This window comes from Atta colombica, unplaced genomic scaffold, assembly GCF_001594045.1.
Source record: "Atta colombica isolate Treedump-2 unplaced genomic scaffold, Acol1.0 scaffold123, whole genome shotgun sequence".
NCBI classification, from domain to species: domain Eukaryota; kingdom Metazoa; phylum Arthropoda; class Insecta; order Hymenoptera; family Formicidae; genus Atta; species Atta colombica.
Window position 1 is genome coordinate 157,682 of NW_017259210.1, and position 21,074 is coordinate 178,755.

General features: G+C 32.3%; 4 protein-coding genes across 4 annotated transcripts in view; 1 reads left to right on the forward strand and 3 right to left on the reverse strand.

Moving 5' to 3' along the window:
- Positions 1-386: 386 nt before the first annotated feature.
- On the reverse strand, positions 387-7,047 carry LOC108694717 (ubiquitin carboxyl-terminal hydrolase calypso). The gene is made up of 8 exons (XM_018204358.1): positions 6,934-7,047; positions 6,593-6,807; positions 5,534-6,300; positions 4,784-4,917; positions 2,086-2,190; positions 1,698-2,014; positions 830-978; positions 387-682 (listed from the first exon to the last, which is right to left on the reverse strand). Exons 1-8 carry the CDS (start codon positions 6,989-6,991, stop codon positions 604-606), a joined length of 1,824 nt encoding a protein of 607 aa, XP_018059847.1. The 5' UTR covers positions 6,992-7,047; the 3' UTR covers positions 387-603.
- Positions 7,048-7,969: 922 nt separating this feature from the next.
- Positions 7,970-9,450, reverse strand: LOC108694725 (MIP18 family protein CG7949). The gene is made up of 3 exons (XM_018204367.1): positions 9,186-9,450; positions 8,379-8,458; positions 7,970-8,311 (listed from the first exon to the last, which is right to left on the reverse strand). Exons 1-3 carry the CDS (start codon positions 9,304-9,306, stop codon positions 8,042-8,044), a joined length of 471 nt encoding a protein of 156 aa, XP_018059856.1. The 5' UTR covers positions 9,307-9,450; the 3' UTR covers positions 7,970-8,041.
- Positions 9,451-9,601: 151 nt separating this feature from the next.
- On the forward strand, positions 9,602-11,338 carry LOC108694720 (evolutionarily conserved signaling intermediate in Toll pathway, mitochondrial). Its single transcript, XM_018204360.1, has 2 exons — positions 9,602-10,675; positions 11,013-11,338. The coding sequence occupies exons 1-2, from the start codon at positions 9,784-9,786 to the stop codon at positions 11,300-11,302; spliced, it is 1,182 nt and encodes a 393-aa protein (XP_018059849.1). The 5' UTR covers positions 9,602-9,783; the 3' UTR covers positions 11,303-11,338.
- A 3,768-nt stretch (positions 11,339-15,106) lies between these two features.
- LOC108694718 (ceramide kinase) overlaps positions 15,107-21,074 on the reverse strand; it is a 23,432-nt gene continuing 17,464 nt past the window's right edge. Inside the window, exons 3-8 of the mRNA XM_018204359.1 lie at positions 19,810-20,003; positions 18,554-18,929; positions 16,906-17,058; positions 16,611-16,807; positions 15,529-15,692; positions 15,107-15,280 (exon numbers count right to left, since the gene is read on the reverse strand). Coding sequence (XP_018059848.1) covers positions 15,196-15,280; positions 15,529-15,692; positions 16,611-16,807; positions 16,906-17,058; positions 18,554-18,929; positions 19,810-20,003 — 1,169 coding nt within the window. The 3' untranslated portion in view covers positions 15,107-15,195. The remainder of the gene's footprint in view (positions 15,281-15,528; positions 15,693-16,610; positions 16,808-16,905; positions 17,059-18,553; positions 18,930-19,809; positions 20,004-21,074) is intronic.

The window sequence follows — 21,074 nt, forward strand, 5'->3', positions numbered from 1 at the left end:
AAAAGTAAGCATAAATATCTAGACAAATATTTAGACAATTAAACACCACACAGCTGATTATACAAAGAATATAAAAAATATATATATGTATACTTTGCCATTGTAAAATAGTTTGTACAGAATGATAAAAAGTAATAGCATTTGAGTTGAAATCACTCCTATGATCATCTAAAAAATACATTGCTAAAAAACTAGAAATATCGAGCTAACGATAAGTCATTGATTCTGAAAAGATAATATTTAGAAATTATACAGGGCATTTTTTAACGTTAATACCGCACAATAAATATGAAATCAGAGAGCAAAAAAAGTCGTATGAATATAGAAAAAACATTTTAAATATTTTAATTTATTTTAACTCGGAGAAAAAATGCTACATTCGCGTGACTTTTGCTTCTTGTTTCGGACTCTAAATTCACTCTCTGAAGTATTCACGTATAATTTAGATAGAATCGCTCTGTTATAGATATATGGCCTCTACATGATTTTGTAAAACTATCAAGTGGTTTCTATAGGATTTCATGGATGCCCATGGATTATAACAATCCAAATAATGCTTAACAGACGGAATGCCCTAAGCTTTAAAACTACGCTAGTTAAAAATTACTTTCGCTTTTTACATTTTGTTCTACCACGACGTCTGCGTGAGGAGTTCTGACGGGTATCTGATTTTTTCGATGATCTGTAAATGCATTGAAATTCGACTTCAGTAAAGTAATTAATTTAGGAAATTGATATAACAGATCAACTTAACAATTACTTCTATTAATTTTTTATAAGAATTCAAAATAAATAATTGAATATTCATCGATCAGACGCGAAAATATACCTGTGAACTCTATTCACCGAAACGGAAGAGTGCTTCTTTAACGTTAAATGTTGCTGGACCAACTCCGCTAGTTTCCCTTGCTGAGCAAGCATCGAGAGGAAGGTGCAAATGAATTCGTCGTAATTGTGCGTTCTCCGGCAATCATCGATCTGAAAGATTCACATGATTTCTAACTTCATAAGAATAAAGTGGTCGATAATATTAGCAATTAATTATTTATATATTTATGTTTAAATTAATTTTTAATGTTTCAATTAGTAAGTCTGATCTTTTCGTTTTATCATGATTGCAGATGATTAACAAAAGAAACAGGAAAATATCCCTTTTTTGATATTTATTTCTTAATATGTTGTAAAGATGAAAAAAAATTTTAATTACCTTTTTACAAATAAATTTTTTTATTAAAGAGAATTTTTTTTATCATTATCATAAAGTAGTCTCAACTTTTATTAGAAAAAGTTTTTTCAGTTTTTTATAGTTCGATAATATTCACTTTTTTTTTATAGTTCGATGATATTCACTTTAAAGGAAACTAATTTATGTTTCACCCCCTAAAAATGTGTGCCTCATTTTAGTCTAGATTACAATATATTAAAAGCTCATCAAAATAAGAGGGATACTCTTTTCTTTATAAATAGAGTCGAAATGTGTTATATTATTGTTTTGAATAAATTTAATATTTTATTTCTTTACTAACCTGATATCTTACACTTGTTTATTAATCTTGATTTTATTTTGCTTACCAATTAATTATAGGCACAAATTATGATCTATAAGCGTGAAAAATGGGACGGGATATCATGGCTATTATGGCTGCAATCTTTGCTGTTAAAAATAGCAAGCGCTTTGTAACACGCATAAGACCAACCTTGTACTTATTTCTTTTGTCGTTTTCGTCCTTCAAGCTGGTCTCGCACACGCTGATCTCGTGCTCCAAATTTTTCAGCAATGCCAAGAGATCCTTGGGTGCGAACGTGTGCGGTTCAAACAATTCTGGATACTTGGAGCACAGTTTAGGATCGATTTTCTCAACTTTCTTCTCCTCCGTGACTGTGTCGCCGTTGCTGGTTTTCACTCTTGCGTGAGGAATTCTGACTTCACCCGATAGACAGACCTTTTTATGCAAATGACCACTGTCGGAAACCAATCTTTTCCCGTTTATATTGATATTTCCCAGAGAACGACCTGCGTAGAAGTAAAATATTTCGATGTTAGATAATTGACAAATATCGTATGAATCGCATAAATCTACTTACTCAAACCCGCCTCATTCTTCTCATCACCAGCAACTCTGATTACCACAAATTTTTTGAAATCCTTCGTCGATGTCGGGCTGCTCTGACCAGAATTCCATCCCCAAGCTAGAAGATACAAAGATATTTTTAAAAAATCTTCCTCTAGTCATTCGAAGTTAATGCTAATAATTTAAAAACTGGTTCCCGCTTTGTATACATAAAACATTCCAAAATTTTATTTGAACTAGAAACTAGCAGATGGGCAATTTGTAACAGACGGGTCAAATAACTGTACGTGGAAGGTGCGAAACGAAATGTCTCGCAGAGATGCATGACTGTATGTACGAGTGTGAAAGATACACAGTGTCTTAAGGCAGACACACGAATTGCAGTCTGTAACAGTTGCGGTACGGGATGCGGTTCGTATCGGTTCTTCTCGCGTGTAGCCTGATCTGTCCGGTGAGTCCCTCGAGATGTCCGGAATCAAAAAAGCCGCATCTAACGAGTTGCACGATTTTCTACAATTGCGTGAATCTGCCGGGCGGCGGTTACGTGTGGGTTCCAGCGAAGTGTAACGCAGGCTTGGTGAGAACGTTGGCGTTAACAAATAAAACAAACAGAGAGACTTCCCAATTCTAATGGCACTGTTACTCTGACGAAGAAATTTTTCTTAGAATAGAAATATTCATATAATTTTTCAGAACTTTTATAAAGGACCTTCACTAATTATATGGAAAATTGAGTCTCGATGATATGAATTAATTTTCACATATATAACATAACTTATGTAGTAAACGAAAGATATCATAGATACAAGAAAGATACATAGACATCTCAATAATGGATAATCTTTATCGCTTTCCAGCAAGACACAAATTGATTGATTCCATCTTTGTTTAATATTGGCAAACAACAAAAAATGTAATGATTCACGTTATACTGTTTTTTGCTGGAGAGCATTGTTTTTTATCAAAAAACTTTAAATACAGCTATGATGTGGAAAAGATAATGAGCACAAATTTTATGCCTTTGATGCATTACAGTTTAAAAATTACCTATTATTAAGCCAATTCTCCATAAAATTAATGCGGTGGGATCCCAAATTTTTCAAAATTTCTATATGATTTTTATAACTTTCTAGAAAATTTCTCAAAATTTTTGTACAAATTAAAATACTTCAGAAATTCTGAGAAAATATTTTTTTTTCTAAAATTTTTTATATATAAGAGAGTTCTGAAATATATTGTATATATTGAATAATATTTCTCATTCCATTAATTTTTGAAGAAAATTTGTAAAATCTTAAGAAATTTAACGTATTTTTCAGAAAAATCTCCCTAAATTTGAAATACGACAAATTCTTAAAAATGTTATGAGATATTTTTTTTCATCAAGGTAACAAATGTTTGAAATACGATTTTAGGTATTTCAACCATATTTACGTATGTGCGTGATTCCTGGTGATATCTGGACATGCGATATACTCTCAACCGACTCTCCTGTAACGAAGAAGCATGAGATATCCGAACTAATCAATCTAATGGATACCAGCTATCTAGGATATACGGAGGATTCTTTAGAATTCTCCAAAACAGTTGACTCGTCCTATGTGATCGATGACTTTTACGACTCGACGACCGAGACGATGACCGCATATCCCTTGATCGAATTTGAAGAATTGGACAAAATGACGCACAGCGACAAAAGTGTGAGAAACGCATCGTATCACAAGGAAGAGAATTATTTATACAAGTACACGAATAGCCAAGGACTATCGTTGTCTTTGATGCAAGAATATAAGGACATCGTGGATAATCATTACAAATGGTTGAACAAATTAATGAATCGATTGCACGTCTACAAGGAGCTGTCAGCCGCGATATCAAGTTCTTTGTCAATACCTGTAAAAGACGCTACAACCATAAATCCAACGCAGACCATTACTATCTTCGCGTCTCATAATCAAAGACAGAACGTATCGTTGAATTACCTCGTGCAAAGCTATACCGAAGGAACTGAGTTATATAACAGTAATGACAAACCAACTGAGATGATGGGAAGCAATGAACCTCAGATGAATATCGTCGCAACGACAGACAGCACCGTTTCAACGGTGAGTGCTTTGGAGCTGCTAATCGACAGGCTGGATTCTGACAATAACATAATAAGGATTAGCGATAATTTCGGAAACAAACAATATTTCACGATCAACCGGTACAAAAACATGGCACATCGATTAACGCCACGAACCGTTAGCGTCGTGACGTGTACGAGGAACGTCCGTCTGCCGAATAAGACCGATTGTTATCGATACTACACATGTGAGCCAAAAACTGCCACCGTAGTGGAGTACTCTTGTCCGCTACACACGGCTTTCAATGTGTATTCACGAATCTGCGACATCGAGAGTGTGAAAACGTGCGACAGCAACGTAAAGCTTCCTATGAACGAAATATTCTTCGAGAATATTCATGCCGATGATAAAAGTACAATATATGAAGAAGAGTCCGAGGAGAGAGTGTGTCAAGAACTTGGTAAGATAAAAGATCCCGCTTCAGATTCTCATTACTATATCTGTTACAATGTGCCGGATTCCGAAGATATCAAATCAATCCGAATGACCTGTCCAAATGCCTTGATATTTTGCCAAAGCAAGAAGGTGTGCACTATCAGACGACTGTGCGATGGACTGTGAAGTAACTTTTTCTTTTTCTTTTACCTTGAGTGGGCGAGTTGAAGGCCGATCCGATTTCTGATGATGTATCTGTACTGGACGAGCTGTGAGCTGGTGAAGTTTGAATTCGTAACGGCGTGGCATAATCCAGAGCGCACATCACCACTTTCTCCATTCCACTGAAATCAAACATAAATCGCTTACAACGAAACTGCAGCACCGAACAATTTTATGAACTTGTTATAAATAAATAAAATATATTATATCGGAATATTCTCTAATTGAAAAAAACTAACAAAGCTTAGCTTTCAAATTGTTATATTCTCTCCTACGAGATTTAACACTAGACTCGCCGATTTATTTGTATCGTTAGAATTATTTGCATTATATTCATACATTTACATTTTTCCAATATTGTGTATTGTATATTTAGTATAAAAAAGAAAAAATTGAAATTAGCAAAAAAATCGATGATTTTATTAACTTAAATTTTATCAACACAAATAAGCGAAGATTATATTTGGTCAAAGCGAATGTTGGTGTTTAATAATATTTTTAAGACCAACAAATATAATCAACGTGTGGTTTACTTGAACTGAAAATTGTAAGATTCACGCAAAAATATTATTAGACATCAACCTCCGCTTTAACAAAATATGGCCTTCTTCGCTTATTTGTATTGAATATTTCTCGATTTTCACTTACTTATTCTCAACTTCAGTCAAATAAAGTATTGTAGTAAAACTAGAGATAACAACGTGTGTTATGTGAATGAAACACTCGATTATTATTTACGTGGATTCGGTTTTTCCAGATGCGATGCCAGAAACCGATTCATCCAAAACCACCGCTGAATCGTTATTTCTTTCAACATTAATAGTGGGAATCGTGGGCGATTCTTCGATCTCCGTCTTAGACAATCCATTTTCTTCCTCGGTCTTGTTTTTTTTTTCATATTGCTTCTCTTTATCGGGATCAATCTCTTTATGCGAATTCTTCTCGACGTTGCCATCTTGATGACTTAATTTCATCAACTGTTGCAAAGCTTCCAAGACTATCTGTCTGTTGGTCTTCAGCATCGTTAATTTATGCGAAATAGCGAGACGTCTGTCAGGTACCACGGCCATCAAATTGAATCTGATATCTTGCAACTGTTCGCCAGTTGCCATGCCTAAACGATCAGTTATGACACGTCTAAATTGTTCCGTCCATTCTTCATGTTCCTTCCATGGTCCATGATCCATGGGATAGGGTTTTAAGCCATCCAGCTCAAACAGCCTACCATTTATCGGTACGTAGCTAACAAAATGGAAAGCCTCGCCGGTAAATCTACCTGTGGAAACACCAGTGTTCTTGTCTTGTCGTCTCTTTGCCTGAGGCATTGCATGCGAGTTGTGCGCGCAAGCTAATTCTGGCGTATTGCCGATCGCCCAACCCTTGTTCTCTGGACACATGCCAGAGGTATGCATCTTCAATCGTGACAGAGTCGTGCCTAAGTGGATATTCGGACAATTTAATAGCACTGAGAGCAGTGCGTGAGTGGCGCAACTGTTGGGGACAACCTACGACAATTATATAATATTGTATTACAAAGATATATCTTTTATATACTAAGTTGTCAATCAATAAAGTTCTGAATCATTCCTTAGTTTTTATATACAAAGGATGATTCAACGATTGAGCAAGTTGAGGTAGCTTATCACGAGTTCTTCACGTCTAAGGATCTAAATGGTTACTGAATGGCCTTTATTTTAAGAACTAATGTCATTGTTTTTGTATAAATTAGGTTTGTAAAAATCAAAGGATGAATTAGAACTTTTTTGACAACCTAGCAGTAGAAACTCTGTGCTAGACCTGCTGGGCGAAGAAGATATTGTTAACAATCTCCTCGTCCTTGACAAAGCTCTCATCTTGTTCCACGACCTTCCGCCTAGATCGTCGTTCTTCAATCCACCGAAATAAGAAGATGAAGCCATAGACCGGGCCTTCTAGAGACTTTTGCAGATCATAGATCTCCTCCACTTGGACACCCTTCACACCAAAGTCTTCCAAGAGCAACGTGAACAGACCTGAATAGTCGTGGAAAGTGTTATAATTTTGATTGCTACGAATTTACAGCATAAAGTACTTTCTAAGCCGGACATCAGATTTCCATTAACAAATGATTGATAGACATTTCAAAGTTAACAACATACCTGGGTCACTTTCTAGTTCTAGCCAACCTTCCGTCAATCGATTAATATCAACGGGCATTTTCTCGTCAACTGTCAGACGCAAAATAGCAGAAAATTCCTATAAATTCATTGCACTCTGACAACCAGAGGCGCCATGTTCGGTCAAGTAGTCACGTGACGTTCATCACGTGTTGAAGCACAACAAGCAGCGTTTCTATGAATTCCTTTTGGAAATCGATAGTAAAAAAAATTTAGAAACTTTAAAAACTGAGAAAAAAGCAAAAATGTAATTAAATAAAAGATAAAAATTAATTTTTCAAATTTATTTAAATAGTCAATAACAAATAATTTGTAAATTTTAATCGTGAAAAAGGATTCGTAATTCTATGTAATTAACAAAGATTTCATTATTAGAAAAAAATCAGTTCAATGAAACAGAAACGATTTAGGATCTCTAAAATCTATATTAATTTCATTAATTAACACTGTTTAATATTTGTAAACTATACATAATAAATTTATAAAGTAAGTACAAATTAAATTTAAAGCGAAGAATTGTTTTACATCAATATTATTGATATATTTCTATATCAAATATATTATTTATAATATATATCATAATTTAATATATTTGTATTTTTAATATATTAAATTATATATTATAAATATATATTAAATCTTATAATTAAAATCCGTTATTCACATCAGTTGTATTCTATCGATTCTTACAGAATTTCAGCAAACTCTTTCTACGTTCACTATACAAACTAAACTTAAAAAATTACTTTGTAATATATAAACATGACAGCAAAACTATATACAAACTGTCACTTTAACCTTCTGTGGTTCAACCGAGAATTTGAAGAAAAAGATTCAGGCAAATTTTCAATTTTGAATTAGTCTGCCTCAAATTTTTGATACGTGTAAAAAAAATGAAAAACATTTCGAATCGTAATAAAATTGTATTCTTGAATGCTAAAAGAGTTTAAGATTTTTTCAGATTTTTTAGAACCCAAAAACTCTTTAAAAATAATAATGGCATCGAAGTTGAACTAAGAAATAAGTAAAAAAAAATCATGATTGGACCATGGAAGGTTGAACATGAAAATGTTGGAATTTATACAATTTGTTAATCTTTCGGTGCCAAACACTGATTGATCACGCCAAGTAGCATAGAATTTTCTAAAGCTGCAGCTACTCGTTCTTTGTCTGCAAGCTGCTTGTTCACTGCCGCCTCCGAGATGTGAGTACCCGGTGCAATTTCCACACTGACCTTAAATCTAGAGGGTAAGGCACGTAGCAATTGCACACGAATGGATAAACCGATCAAAGTAGCCATGCTGCAATGCGGTATTGTAGGTGTGAATTTTACATCCACTCTGTTCCTCTTGTCATCAACCTGCAATGATGAGTTTTAAGCAATTTTGAAATACAATAGTACAATATTGTTTAAAAAAATATTTTACTTCAATGAGATTCTGTTCAACTACATTCAGTTCTTCTAAAGTTAAAGGATGTTCCGGATCATTGATGTTCCTGATAATATCTGCAAATTAATAGTTAATAGTCAATATTAATTTTTTATGTTGCACTTATAATAGAGAATGTATATAACACTTTAATTTATGATGTATATATTTAGTATATTATCTCTGGTAAAAATTTTTCTCACAATTTTTCATGTAATTTTTCAGAATTTCTATATAATTTTATAACTTTCTCACATTTTTTATACGAATTGGAACATTTCTCAGAAAATCTACATCTTTTCTCAGAATTTTTCATATATCTTAATTATAAAATATCCTAAGATATTTAAGATTTTTTGTAAATAAATATAATTTCCGACAAAGTATTATAAAATCTAAAAAATTAAAAAATATTTTTTTTTAATTATGAAAAATTTCAAAATATTTCAGAATTCACTTGTATGAAAAATTCTGAGAGAAGAATAACTAATTCTGAGAGAAGTAAACTTTCCGAATCTCTTATTTCTGAAAAATGTTTCAATTTGTATAAAAATTATGAGACAAATTTTCTCTAAAGATATCTCACCAGAGATATCTTTAAAGAGAATAAATCTGTTGTTAATTGTTATAGCAAACACAATAATGTTATCAATTTTTAATTATCAATAAAAACATGAATGTTTAATAACCGCAAGTAACAATTATTTATTTGTGGTTAAGAACATTTTATATGCGGACAAAAATATATCAACAATTCTATATATTTTTGATTGAAAATCAATAATTTAAGGTTAGAATATTTACCGAAAATCTCTCGCGCGTCAAATTCATCCGCGACATCCTCGTCTTGCTCCTCGACTGTGATTTCTCGGTCATCTAATTTCTTATAGAGCTTTGGGTTAATATTCTCCAAGTTTTCGCTCATTGTATATCATCGAATAAACGTCAAATCTTCATAATCTAAACACCTGTCGTTTTCTTATCACGGCCTAGTTTATATTATTGAAATCGTGCGTCTCTCGAAGAGAAGTCGATGGATTTTCTACAAATGTTCCTTGTAACTGTACTTATTACACTTTTTGCAATTAAAATGAATTAAATTAATAAATATTTCTAAATGTCAAAGAGAGAAAGAGAAAAGAATAAAATGTACGAAATCTTCTTTCATCTTCAAAAAAGCACTTGAAATATACGTCAGTTATTCAGCTTGACATCAAATTATTGAAATGAAGCGCAAAATGAAAGAGGAGAATGAAAAAAGAGGTTAGGTGGTCTCAGGTTAGAATCTGTGGAGCATCATAACCTTGTAGAGATGTGAGATTTTCGTAAACTTTGTGAATACAGTTAAGTAAAATTCGAATTAATTGTTCAACGATGACGTGTTAGAGAATAGTCGATCAACATGCTCTCGCGAATCACCCGGACCATCCTCGCATCGAGTGCCACCGCGTTGTTGCGGCAACCGCTGCGCAAAGTCGAAGGCCGGTCGTTGAGTCGCGCTATTCACACCAGCCAGGAACGGTGCAAGAAAGATGATGAGAAGGACAGCAAGCCGTCAGGCCTCGTACTCCATGTGTTCGCGAACGCCGAGAGCAGAGAACGGAAGGCCTACTTGGACATCCTGCGCGAGTACAAGACCAACAACGAAATGAGACGCGGCCATGTGGAGTTCATTCAGGTCGCCCTCAAGTACATGGACGAGTTCGGCGTGAACCGCGATCTGGCGGTGTACAAGGCCGTGCTAGACGTGCTACCTAAGGGCAAGTTCGTTCCCCGGAATTACTTCCAGACCATATTTATGCACTATCCCAAGCAGCAGCACGTCGCCATCGACCTGCTCTGCAAGATGGAGCACAACTGTGTGATCCCGGATTTAGAGATGCAGGAGATGCTGCTGAATATCTTCGGGATGCAAGCCCTGGTGTTGAAGAAGTTCTGGCGGATGATGTACTGGATGCCCAAGTTCGCTAATTTGAATCCATGGCCCTATCCCACACCAGTGCCCAAGGATCCGAAGGTTCTTGCCAAGCTGGCTATGAATAAGATATCCAGTATAGACGTTCAGACCGAAATCACAGAGTTCAAGACCAAGGATATGGAGGATGCCATCGATGATACGTGGATCGTATCTGTGATGAGTAGTTTGCAGGAGGAACTATTACGAAAGCAGCCTCTGGATACTCCGATCTTTGTCGAAGGACCGTATACAGTTTGGATTGCAGATCATTGTATAGATTATTTTATTCTAAAGGGAGCAACTAAAGAGAAGAATAATGTTTATCAAGATCCTGATGGTAAATAATCACTACCTTAAAGGAAAATTTTTCTACTAATTTTTGTAAATAATTATATCCAGAGTTGAGATATATAAGTTTGGAATTTAAAAAAAAATCCTTTTTCAAAATCTATGAGTGATAAAACTTTTTCAACCTTATATTCTTTTTTAACAGTTAAAAATTCATAAGAATTACCATTCAGATATTGCAAAAGTCTTGTATAAATTAGTATTATTATTATTATTATTATATGACATAATCATGTTTTTAATATTATTAATATTAATATTATATTAATTATCCAAGTATTCGAATAAAGCTTTAGAAAAATACTAATGTGGTTTTTTTTAAATAGATGTTTCAGATATTAGAATACCTTTCTGGGATAAGAAAGAAATAATTCTTGCACCTACAGTCCATGAGCAAAACGATGGTACATATTTTGCAATGTGCGCCACTGGTACATCCACAAAAGACTCATTGTTATCCTGGATACGATGTCTGCAAGAGAAGAATCCCGTATTAACTATAATTCCGGTAGTGTTCAAATTAATGTCCTCCACAAGGGAGCAGTTCTATATCGATTCTAATGAAAGTGAAAACAACACACTGCAAACGAAGGATCAGCAGAAAAATACAAATTAAACAGTGATAAGCAACATCATTATTATAACAAATCAACACGCATGTCTGTAGATAGCTCTTGTTTGTATATAAAAATATAACGTTTTCATTACAGTTGATATGATTTCGATCAATTTAACAATTCAACTGATAAATTTATTTTATAATTTAAACCTTGATATTTTTGCAGTTGAAGAAATCATTTTTATCTTTCCGATCACGGAAATATTCCATGAATGAATTATTAAATATAACATTAGATAAAAAAGAGAGGAAGGAAGGACATATAAAAATAAGACACTATACATAGAAAGTTAATATAATTTATTCTGTGCAGCCACGCGTGTACTGCTTGGTGCACTTTCCCAGTGGTAGGAATAATATATACCATCTGCCGATGGTCAATAGATCATCACATTGATTCGCTGTACTTGTTCACTTTATATATAAATCGCGATTAAAGAAAAAAAAATATATATATATATGTGTATGTATATATAGATATCTGTACAATTTCTAGAATCGTATACATTATGCTGCTTCGGTGACACTACTTCGTTAATGCGTTAAGTCTAAGCCGCCCTTTAAGTGAGACTTGGTCTCAATCAACACTTCGCAAATGAAAAAATATGCATCTTCACCGCGCGCGAATTCTATATAGATTTATACAAATCTATGATATGTTGTTATTTAAAGGAACGAATCAAACCTGCATACGAGAGATTTAAATCTCACGCTAAAGTGCCTAATCCTTTGTCGAAAAATATACTTTAAAGTTAATCTCCCCTAAAATATATTCTATATTGCATCGTTCCGCTTAGCCGCGTGACGTCCAGCTTTCCATGAGACGAACGATCAAAATGTTGTATCGATAAATATTTTATGGCTTGGCCATCAGTAAGACACGACTGCTTATACTATATATATAGGTCATTTATCTGTAAGTGTAATCTATCGATTACACTTTGACACATGTAGTGAAACTCATCTATATCTAACTTCTCACAACGCAATAACATCTGCTTAGAGCATACTAAAAATAGAATATAATACAATATAGTTGCAACCGCATTCAACTACGAATATCTTCCGCTTGACGCGATCAAGAAAATTTATCAGGGATAAGCCTCGTAAATAGAGACTGTAGATGTTTTATGCAAATATGCGTGAGAAGCAAACGGAAAAGTTGCGAAATCAAATTATTTGTTATCACGACGCGCAGAAATATTTTTTTATTATCATACTTCTTTTAAATGAGAGCTTATTGTAATGCATTTTGTAAAAACGGAGAATAAAATCTTTTCATTACCTTAACTTTAGCATTTAAAGTTTTATTTAGCACTTTAAAGTTTTCTTTGTTCTTACAAAATGTGATCCACTGTTGCAATAAGCTCTTCAATTTATTTCTCATTGAAATGTATATAGAATATTCTCAATTAATATGTCAATGTAATTAAGAATAGTTTCGTATATTTGCATAAACGTATCTGTATTTTGATCACAAATAATCGCTTCTCGTTATTCTCTTTCTCTATTAATGTACAAATATTCTAAATCTAAATACTTTTACGAATCAAATATTATGAATACTAGAAAGAAAGTTCGCTAATAAACTTTAGTTATCGCTATTAAACTTTAGTGTTCGTAAAATTCAAACATCATTCTTGCAGTTTGATTATCTTTCTATAAAAAGCAAAAACGTAAAAAAGCTTATGATTAAGATGTCAAATACTCGTTTCGATTTTACGAGCTAAGCTTTAAATTTCCTAGGATAATATCACTTATTACGCTGATGAATACAACTTATGTCCATTTCTATCAATGTAGATTAACTTTAATCTCGATTAATTTTTTATCTATTTTTAATAATTAGAAAAAATATAGAGTAAATTAAACCGAGATTAATCTGCATTTTCATAGAAATGAATATTATTACGTTTGCTGATTGTGAATTTATTATTCAAATAAATTTACAATCAATAACGTGTCGCTTTTTTACTTAAAAAAAAATAACACAATTCGAAAAATCATTTTTTCAGAAAGAAACTTGACAAAAAATTATTGATTAATCAAATAATATCAGCAAAAAGAATATATTCTTAATAGCAATAATACTTTTGTCATTTTTATTTTATAATCCCTTTTTGAATCGTAATAATTTTGACGATTTTTTAATGAAGTTTAATTAGTTCACTTTTGATGATTTATAAGATAATGTTTATTTATAACTAAAAAAAAAAATCACGTTTCTTTGTGTCATTTTTTTAAGTAATAGAGCGATATGTTTATTGTGTGTGCATATATATTATATATACATATATATAATATATATATTTGCATACATATATATATATATATATATATATATGTTATATGTATATATTTAAGTAACAAAAATAATTGCCACGCTTAATACTTATCGCTTCGAGTTTGTAAGCGAGTTTGAAACATTTTAAGTACAAACGTAGAAGTATAATCGGCTTATCATTGGTTTTTGCGTAGCAAAGAGACCACGAATAAATGCAGTCTCTGTTTCGGTTTTTAGCCGATATCTAACAAATATGTGCGCGCGTAATAAATATGAAACAGTGATTTCGTGCACGAAAACGTGCAGATAGTAATTTTGAAATCCGTTTGAACTTTTAAATAATCACGCAATCAAGACCGAGCAAACGTGTCTCGTCAATTTATATATATTTATACATATTTTTTTGCATTAACTTTTCGCGTAAGAAAGAAATATCGTCGACGCGTATAAAATTAATTTGAGCATCATTTGCGTCGCGCCGACAAATGGAATGTTCAACATATATATTCTCGAAAAACACATCAATTGCCAAACAGTCCTCAAATGCAATGATAAAGGGAGTTATATAAATAATTTCTGCGCGCGAGACGAATTGTACGCAGTAAATTGAGATGATGTAAGCTCGCGCATTTTCAATCACCTGTGTGTCTAATAGTCGTCTGATTTCGATCGATGTCACAATCAACATTTGCAAAATTCTCTTTTTGTAACTTTAGATTGAACAGCAATTTTATTTATGCTACCAATCTAGAATTAAGAGAATTTTGTAATATTATTAACTATACTATATTACATTAGTAATTATTTAATTTTTAATCGCCAGATTAATCGCTATGAATCAAACTTGCTTCAAATAAAATGTATAAAATTGTAAACTGTAACGCCATACTTAGATAAAGTAAACAAATAAGTAAAGAAACGCTAAATACAATGGCTGAGATAATTTTTTCACAATAAGTTCTTTGTGATGTCTCAAAATTAGCTTATTAGCATCATTCTTAAATTGACGATCAATTTAATTTATTATTTTAACTTTAGTTAGCGATTGCGTGTAACAATATTTGACGTTTCTTTATTTGTTTGATTTATTCATATAATGATATAGTGTAACTTATTAAAATTTTACAAATTTTATTTGTCGCTGCAACTACACAAAATCAAAAATAACTTATCAATTATTAAAAAATAATGTGTGGAAGAGCGTATTCACGCGTGAAATTATTTCTGCGTTGGATGTGCTTGGAAATGTTAAATTGACGAAAAAAATTGTTCGTCTCTTTTTAATTAGCAATCCTTGTGAAAAATATTTTCAGTATCTCATAATACTTTTACGTATTTTAAATTTATATTTTAAAGATTTCTAAAAAAAAATGTTTTAAAATTGATAAAAAACTGATAAATTTTCTAAAAAATTATAAAATTATACAGAAATTATAAAAAATTCTGGAATTTATATAAAAATTTAAAAAGAACAAACTTTTTTGATCCATTTCAAAGATATCATAATCATAGGGCAAGACAAAGGAACTTTGCGCCTTCGAAAGTGGAGTGAGTGGAATCTGTAGCCTTGAAAAACCAGTCGTTCGACGACCTTGTTCCGATTCGTTCACGTAGAACAGCTGAGGCACGTCGGATCTCGAGACGATTCCTGAGTCCGTCTCGTGTAGACCTTCAGTAATTGGCAGTGTACTCTACACAAATATTTAACGTGAGATGATGCTTTCCGTGCAAATTTAGAGATGCCGAAATTATGTCGCAAGAACGTCACGAGACGGTTATATTATATATAAATTTCGTATACGTAGTTCACACACTCGAGTTTCAGATAAGATAAAAATTTAAATGTGCAATCAGGAAGGTTAAAATGGAGTCTCTAACGCGACGCCATCCGCCGGGACACTTGATACTGATAACGCACGCGATCGCTATGTTTACTTGCCTGATTTTCACGTTGGTGCTGTCGACCATCTCGCCGTCGCAATTCCACACGCTGAGCCGTGAGCTCGAGCGGGTCGTGTTCGGCCCGTTCTCAAATTGCAGCGTCGGCAGAGCGCGGAATGTGAATTCTCTCGCCCGGTAGACCTCGGCGAATGGTAGCTCGTACTAAAACAGCATTGCAACTCCTTGTGATTTTCATCCTTAATTTTCGTCTTAATTAATCCTCAGTTACACACTAGTGCGAAATCGCACCAGCAATTTTTGAAAAAAAGTTCACTTTTCTATTTATTACTTTCTTAATTAATAATTTCTTGCAATAAAATATTGTCTTTGCTTAATTTCATCATTACTGGGTTCCCCAGTGATGAAGATTTTTCTCAGAATTTTTCATATAATTTTTCAGAATTTCTATATAATTTTATAACTCTCATATTTTTTTACACAAATTGGAACATTTCTCAGAAAATCTACAGCTTTTCTTAGAATTTTTTATGTATGTTAATTATAAAATATCGTAAGATTTTTAAAATTTTTTGTAAGTATAATTTCTGAGGAAATGTTATAAAATCTAAAAAATTAAAAAATATTTTTTAAAAATTATGAGATGAGCAATTTCAAAATTCATTGTATGAAAAATTCTGAGAGAAGATGTAAACTTTCCGAATATTTCTGAGTATTTCTGAAAAATGTTCCAATTTGTATAAAAATTATGAGAAACATTTTTACCAAAGTTCCCAAGAAAATTTTATCCCGAAAAACTATATAATTGAACTACTTTTGCTTTTTCGTGTCAAAGTTACACGTAATGAAAAATGGCAAAGCCAAATTCGCATTTATATGATAATGATGTGACTGAAGTGTAACTCAGGATTAAATATAATTATAGTACGTAATAATCATATAATAAATAATGCATAAAAGTTTTAAATATATCATATATCAGCGATGATAAAGGCGTTAAATATCTACAAGCAGAGAGATGATTGACAGCAAACATCTATTAAAGCGTCAAGCAAAAAAGATTAATATAATATGGCGATAACAATCGGAATAAATAACTGAAACTCATATAGAAATACATACCACAGTTTTCCGTTTGCTGGACAGCCTGAGCAATAATCTGACATTGTTTATCAAGGATGTATGTCGTATTAGGATCACATCTACGCAGCCGTCACCTACGTGGCAATGAGGACTGAAGCCCATAGGACACCTTGAGCACGCGCACGACACGTTCGCGCCAAACACCATGAAGAACTTTCCTCTGACCGTCATCCACCCTACGGAGAAGACATAGGTATTATTCGATTAATTTTAGCTGGTTTTGTATCCGCATTATGTACTTGATTTCCATTCTCTTCCGTTTTTTAACACTCACTGGAGATTTCCTGATCGGGGATGCTATTGTGCATGTGTTGCAAGCAACGTAAGCAATTCTTCATGCACCTGGTACTTCCTGCCGGGTGACACGGGTCCGATAACAGCTCGATCTCACCCTCGTAACCCTTGTTTGCTAATATCTTTTTAAATCCTGGAAACGAAAAGATCTAATTAGTCTAATAGAAATCCCATCCATACTCATACATAGAATGTTTTATTACTTACATCAGTTACATTGTATATGAACATTGATTACAATACAGCAAATCAATAATTATTTGTTCAATTATTTATTCATATTTATGTGATAAATCAAGATTCGATTAAGATAAAATTACTTTTGTTATCGCAACTTTAGCCGGACTATCAGACTTAATCAGATTTGCTTAATGATTCTTCGCGTTAAATTAAACAATTGAAAGATTTGACTTTGATAAACATTTTTTTCAAAATTTTTATGAGAAATGAAGCACTTTAGAAATATTGAGAAAATCTACATATTTTTTTAGAATTCTTTATATATGAATTCTGAAGTTTTCTAAGATTTTTTTAGATTTCAAGCATTCTACAATTTCTAAAAAAATACTTTGAATTCTTTCAGATTTTATAAGATTCTATCAGAAATTATAAGATGAGAAATAATAGAAATCTAGAATATTTCAAAATTCATAAAGAAGAATTTTAGAAAAGATGTCGAATTTTAGAATTTTATAAGTGCCTTCTCGGCACTTCTATTCTAATTTTTATAAAAAAAAATCTGAATAATTTTCTAAAAATTAAAAAATTATTCAGAAATATTGAGAAACTAAAAAAAATTTCCTTTCCTTCTCAATTTCCACACAAAAAAAATATTTGATTGACTAATTAGAATTCTGGTGGAAAATGAACAATCTAGAATTCTAGTTAAATCTACAAGATTTCTGGCTAAATATATTAAAATTCTAATTGAAATAACAAACATTTAATACATTTAGTACAGAAATCTGTAGATTTAAAATTCTGGATCGTTCATTTTCCACCAGAATTCCAGTTAATTCAACCAAACATTTTTTTTCCGTGCATAGTTCTGTTGTTTGTTGTGTCATCAGTTTTTGTACGTTTATAAAATAATCCTTTCAATTTGGAGAATTCTTTTGCATTATTATATCTTTCAAATGCGAATCAATTACAATGGATATATTAATAGAAATAAGAATCTCAATTCAGATACAAAAAAGCTTAAATATTAATCACATGTATTGTTCTTGACTCTCACCCTGAATAATTTTAAAATTAGGTCAATTTATTGATAATGTATATCAGTTTGAGAATTCTGATCGTTATATCACAATTGATATCCATTGAAATAATTTGATCAATGAAGAAATGACAGCGACTTGTGTGAAAATTGTATTCATCGCAAATTTAAAAGAACTTTAATTTTAACTCAAATTTGTTTTAATATTTGACTTATTATGTAGAATTTGTTTTTATGTATTAACATTGAAAAGGTCCTATTTTAAAGACAAAAGGACGTTTGTTAAAAAATTTGAAAGAAAGTAAATATTAGCAATCAAGAACCAGCGTTGGGGTCTTACTTTCTTTTTACCTTTTATTACAATACTATATGAAAAATTCTGAAAAAGATTTTCCAAAGGGTTCCTTACCTGACCAATCATATCGACAGGGTCCCATCCAGCGGAATTTTTCGCTGTCGCGGATCACGTCGCCCAGATAACCGTAGCTGAACACGCTGGCATAGAGTCTGAGTAAAGTGCGATTGCTGTGGACCGATGAGATGTCTAGACCAATCGAGTCGCCGAAGATGATATGTATAGCAGCAGTCTGCACGTCGGTGGTGCCATGCAGACTGTAGGCGACCGTGTCGGTGCTACCGCTGGGTATAACGCCAACGGGTAAGGCGGGACTAGGCAGCCTGGCGTCAGGATCGTTGGGATCGATCTGCTGATCCTTTGCCTCCCTCATAATCAATCCGTTGAACACCTCGGCGAAGGTACCATCGCCGCCAATGCACACCACTGCCTATCGAAAACGCGAAAATCTGAGGATTCTTTGAATTTTTTTAACTTATGTATATGTGTCATACGGAGATGAAGAGTAACTGCATGTTACTTGTAACGCATTTTACTTTTATCATTATTTTGTTATAATAACAATTTGATGACGTTGAGAATTTTTTATAACTGTAATATCAGATTGGAAAAGTCACTCATTGCTTGTAATGAGTTTAAAAAGTCACTTGCTACTTAAAAAAATAACTCGATAACCCAGGTTAGGCTTCTTCAAGAAGAAGATAACAACTCAAGTGTCTAATTTTAATCTTCTTCAATTTCCTTAGAAGTTCTTCAGTATTTTTTTTTAAGGAAGAGGTTACTAGAAGTAGCCCAATCCTTCTAGAGTCTCCGGGGATGATAAATACATATATTCGTAGGGTGTGTCATTTTATGACAGATATATGATCCTTCTGTATGACCTACAATTTTTTCTTTATGACTTACAATAGAGGTACAATTTTTTTAAATCTAAATATATTGTAAATATTCGAAAAATATTATAGATTGCTTGATTTTCTATAAATTTTATATAAATAATATTTAATATTTTTATATTGCATAAAAATCTATATTAAAACTTCCAAATCTAAATTTCTGATAGATAATTAGTATAATTATTTCAGATTAATAAATGATATTAATTTAATATCAATTTGTATATTTACATTATATATCTATTTATACATAATATAAATATAGAAAATAATAATACACATATAAATCCAGAGCTCTGTGAAAATTGCTCGTAACAAATTTTCTAGATTAATGCAAATACATTTATTTGCCGAGTCGGAACGTCTAGTTTCGAACTTCACATGAACGTAGAATAGAGTGTTTGCAGGACTCACATGTAGGTCACTCAAGTCGGCCGTGAGCAGAGCGTCGCGAATGTGGCCTGCACGCTCTGTGACCATCATCTTTGTCTCGATGCCAGCGATGGTCATGAGTGGTTGGACATCCTTCTCCCAGATCTTGACACCCTTTTTCTTACCGCCAGTGGGGTTAATAAACAACATTATCTTTCGCGGCCGATATGTCAGACCTAAAACGATCAATTGCAAATTAAATTCTGCTTTCGATCTTTCTCTTAATTCGAATAATTTTTTGCCTTAGCTTTTTTAAATTTTCTCAAATTTTAGAAGTTTTTTCTTATAAATAATTTTTTAGATTTTAATCAAACATTCATTTATTCTTTATATCTATATACACAAAGACCTGATCACTGCCTGAAAATGTTTCAAAACTTGTCTAATTTGCAAAAATTATAATTAAAATTGAAAATTGTAATTAATCGTAAATTAATTGTAACTATTTGAACTATTTATGATTAAAAATATATTATTTAGAAGGAATTAAGTAAAGATTCCTAATTTTTCTCACTGCAGTTATGTTTAATTGTGATATCAGAGATAAAAAAATCTAATTTTTTTTCTTATATATCGAAATATAAAGCCTTAAAAATAGAAGACTGAAAGAAAATTCAGAAGCATTAAAAGCAATATTACAGAGTCATCTTATCTTGCTAATTAAAAAGTTAATTAACAAATTCGTTTTTTTTTTCGACTTTTTACATGACTACTTTTGCTAAATTAAAACAATGACGTACTCGTATTTTTAACTGACTTCCTCTTTTTCTCATCGCAATTTAATTCGCTGTTTAAAAAGAAAAATGGGTCAAACGGAGACTCGAAGGAGGAAGTTTAAGCATGTAAAATTGTCTCTATCGATTTTCCTTACAACACGCGATGCAACGTCGATAATCGAACAAGAAAAAACGGCAATTACACGAACATGGCAAACCTCCAGATCAATACTTACATAGCTATTAACTTGCGACAACGATCAATAAGGATAGTTTAGAGCACGCCTATCTCTTGTTTTCTCGACATTTATTGAAATTTGTGTTCTCTCTTCTTCTCTCTCTTTTTTTCTTTTTTTTTCTCTTCTTACATCGAAGTAACTCATCCCATTGCAACATGTTGTATGTTAAGGAGGTTTCGCACTATTTCTTAGTCAATAAACAGTTTATTTATAATAATATATAAAACAATTAAAATAATGAAATAAAAAGATTACTAACAATATCTTATATTATACATAATTATTTTATTAA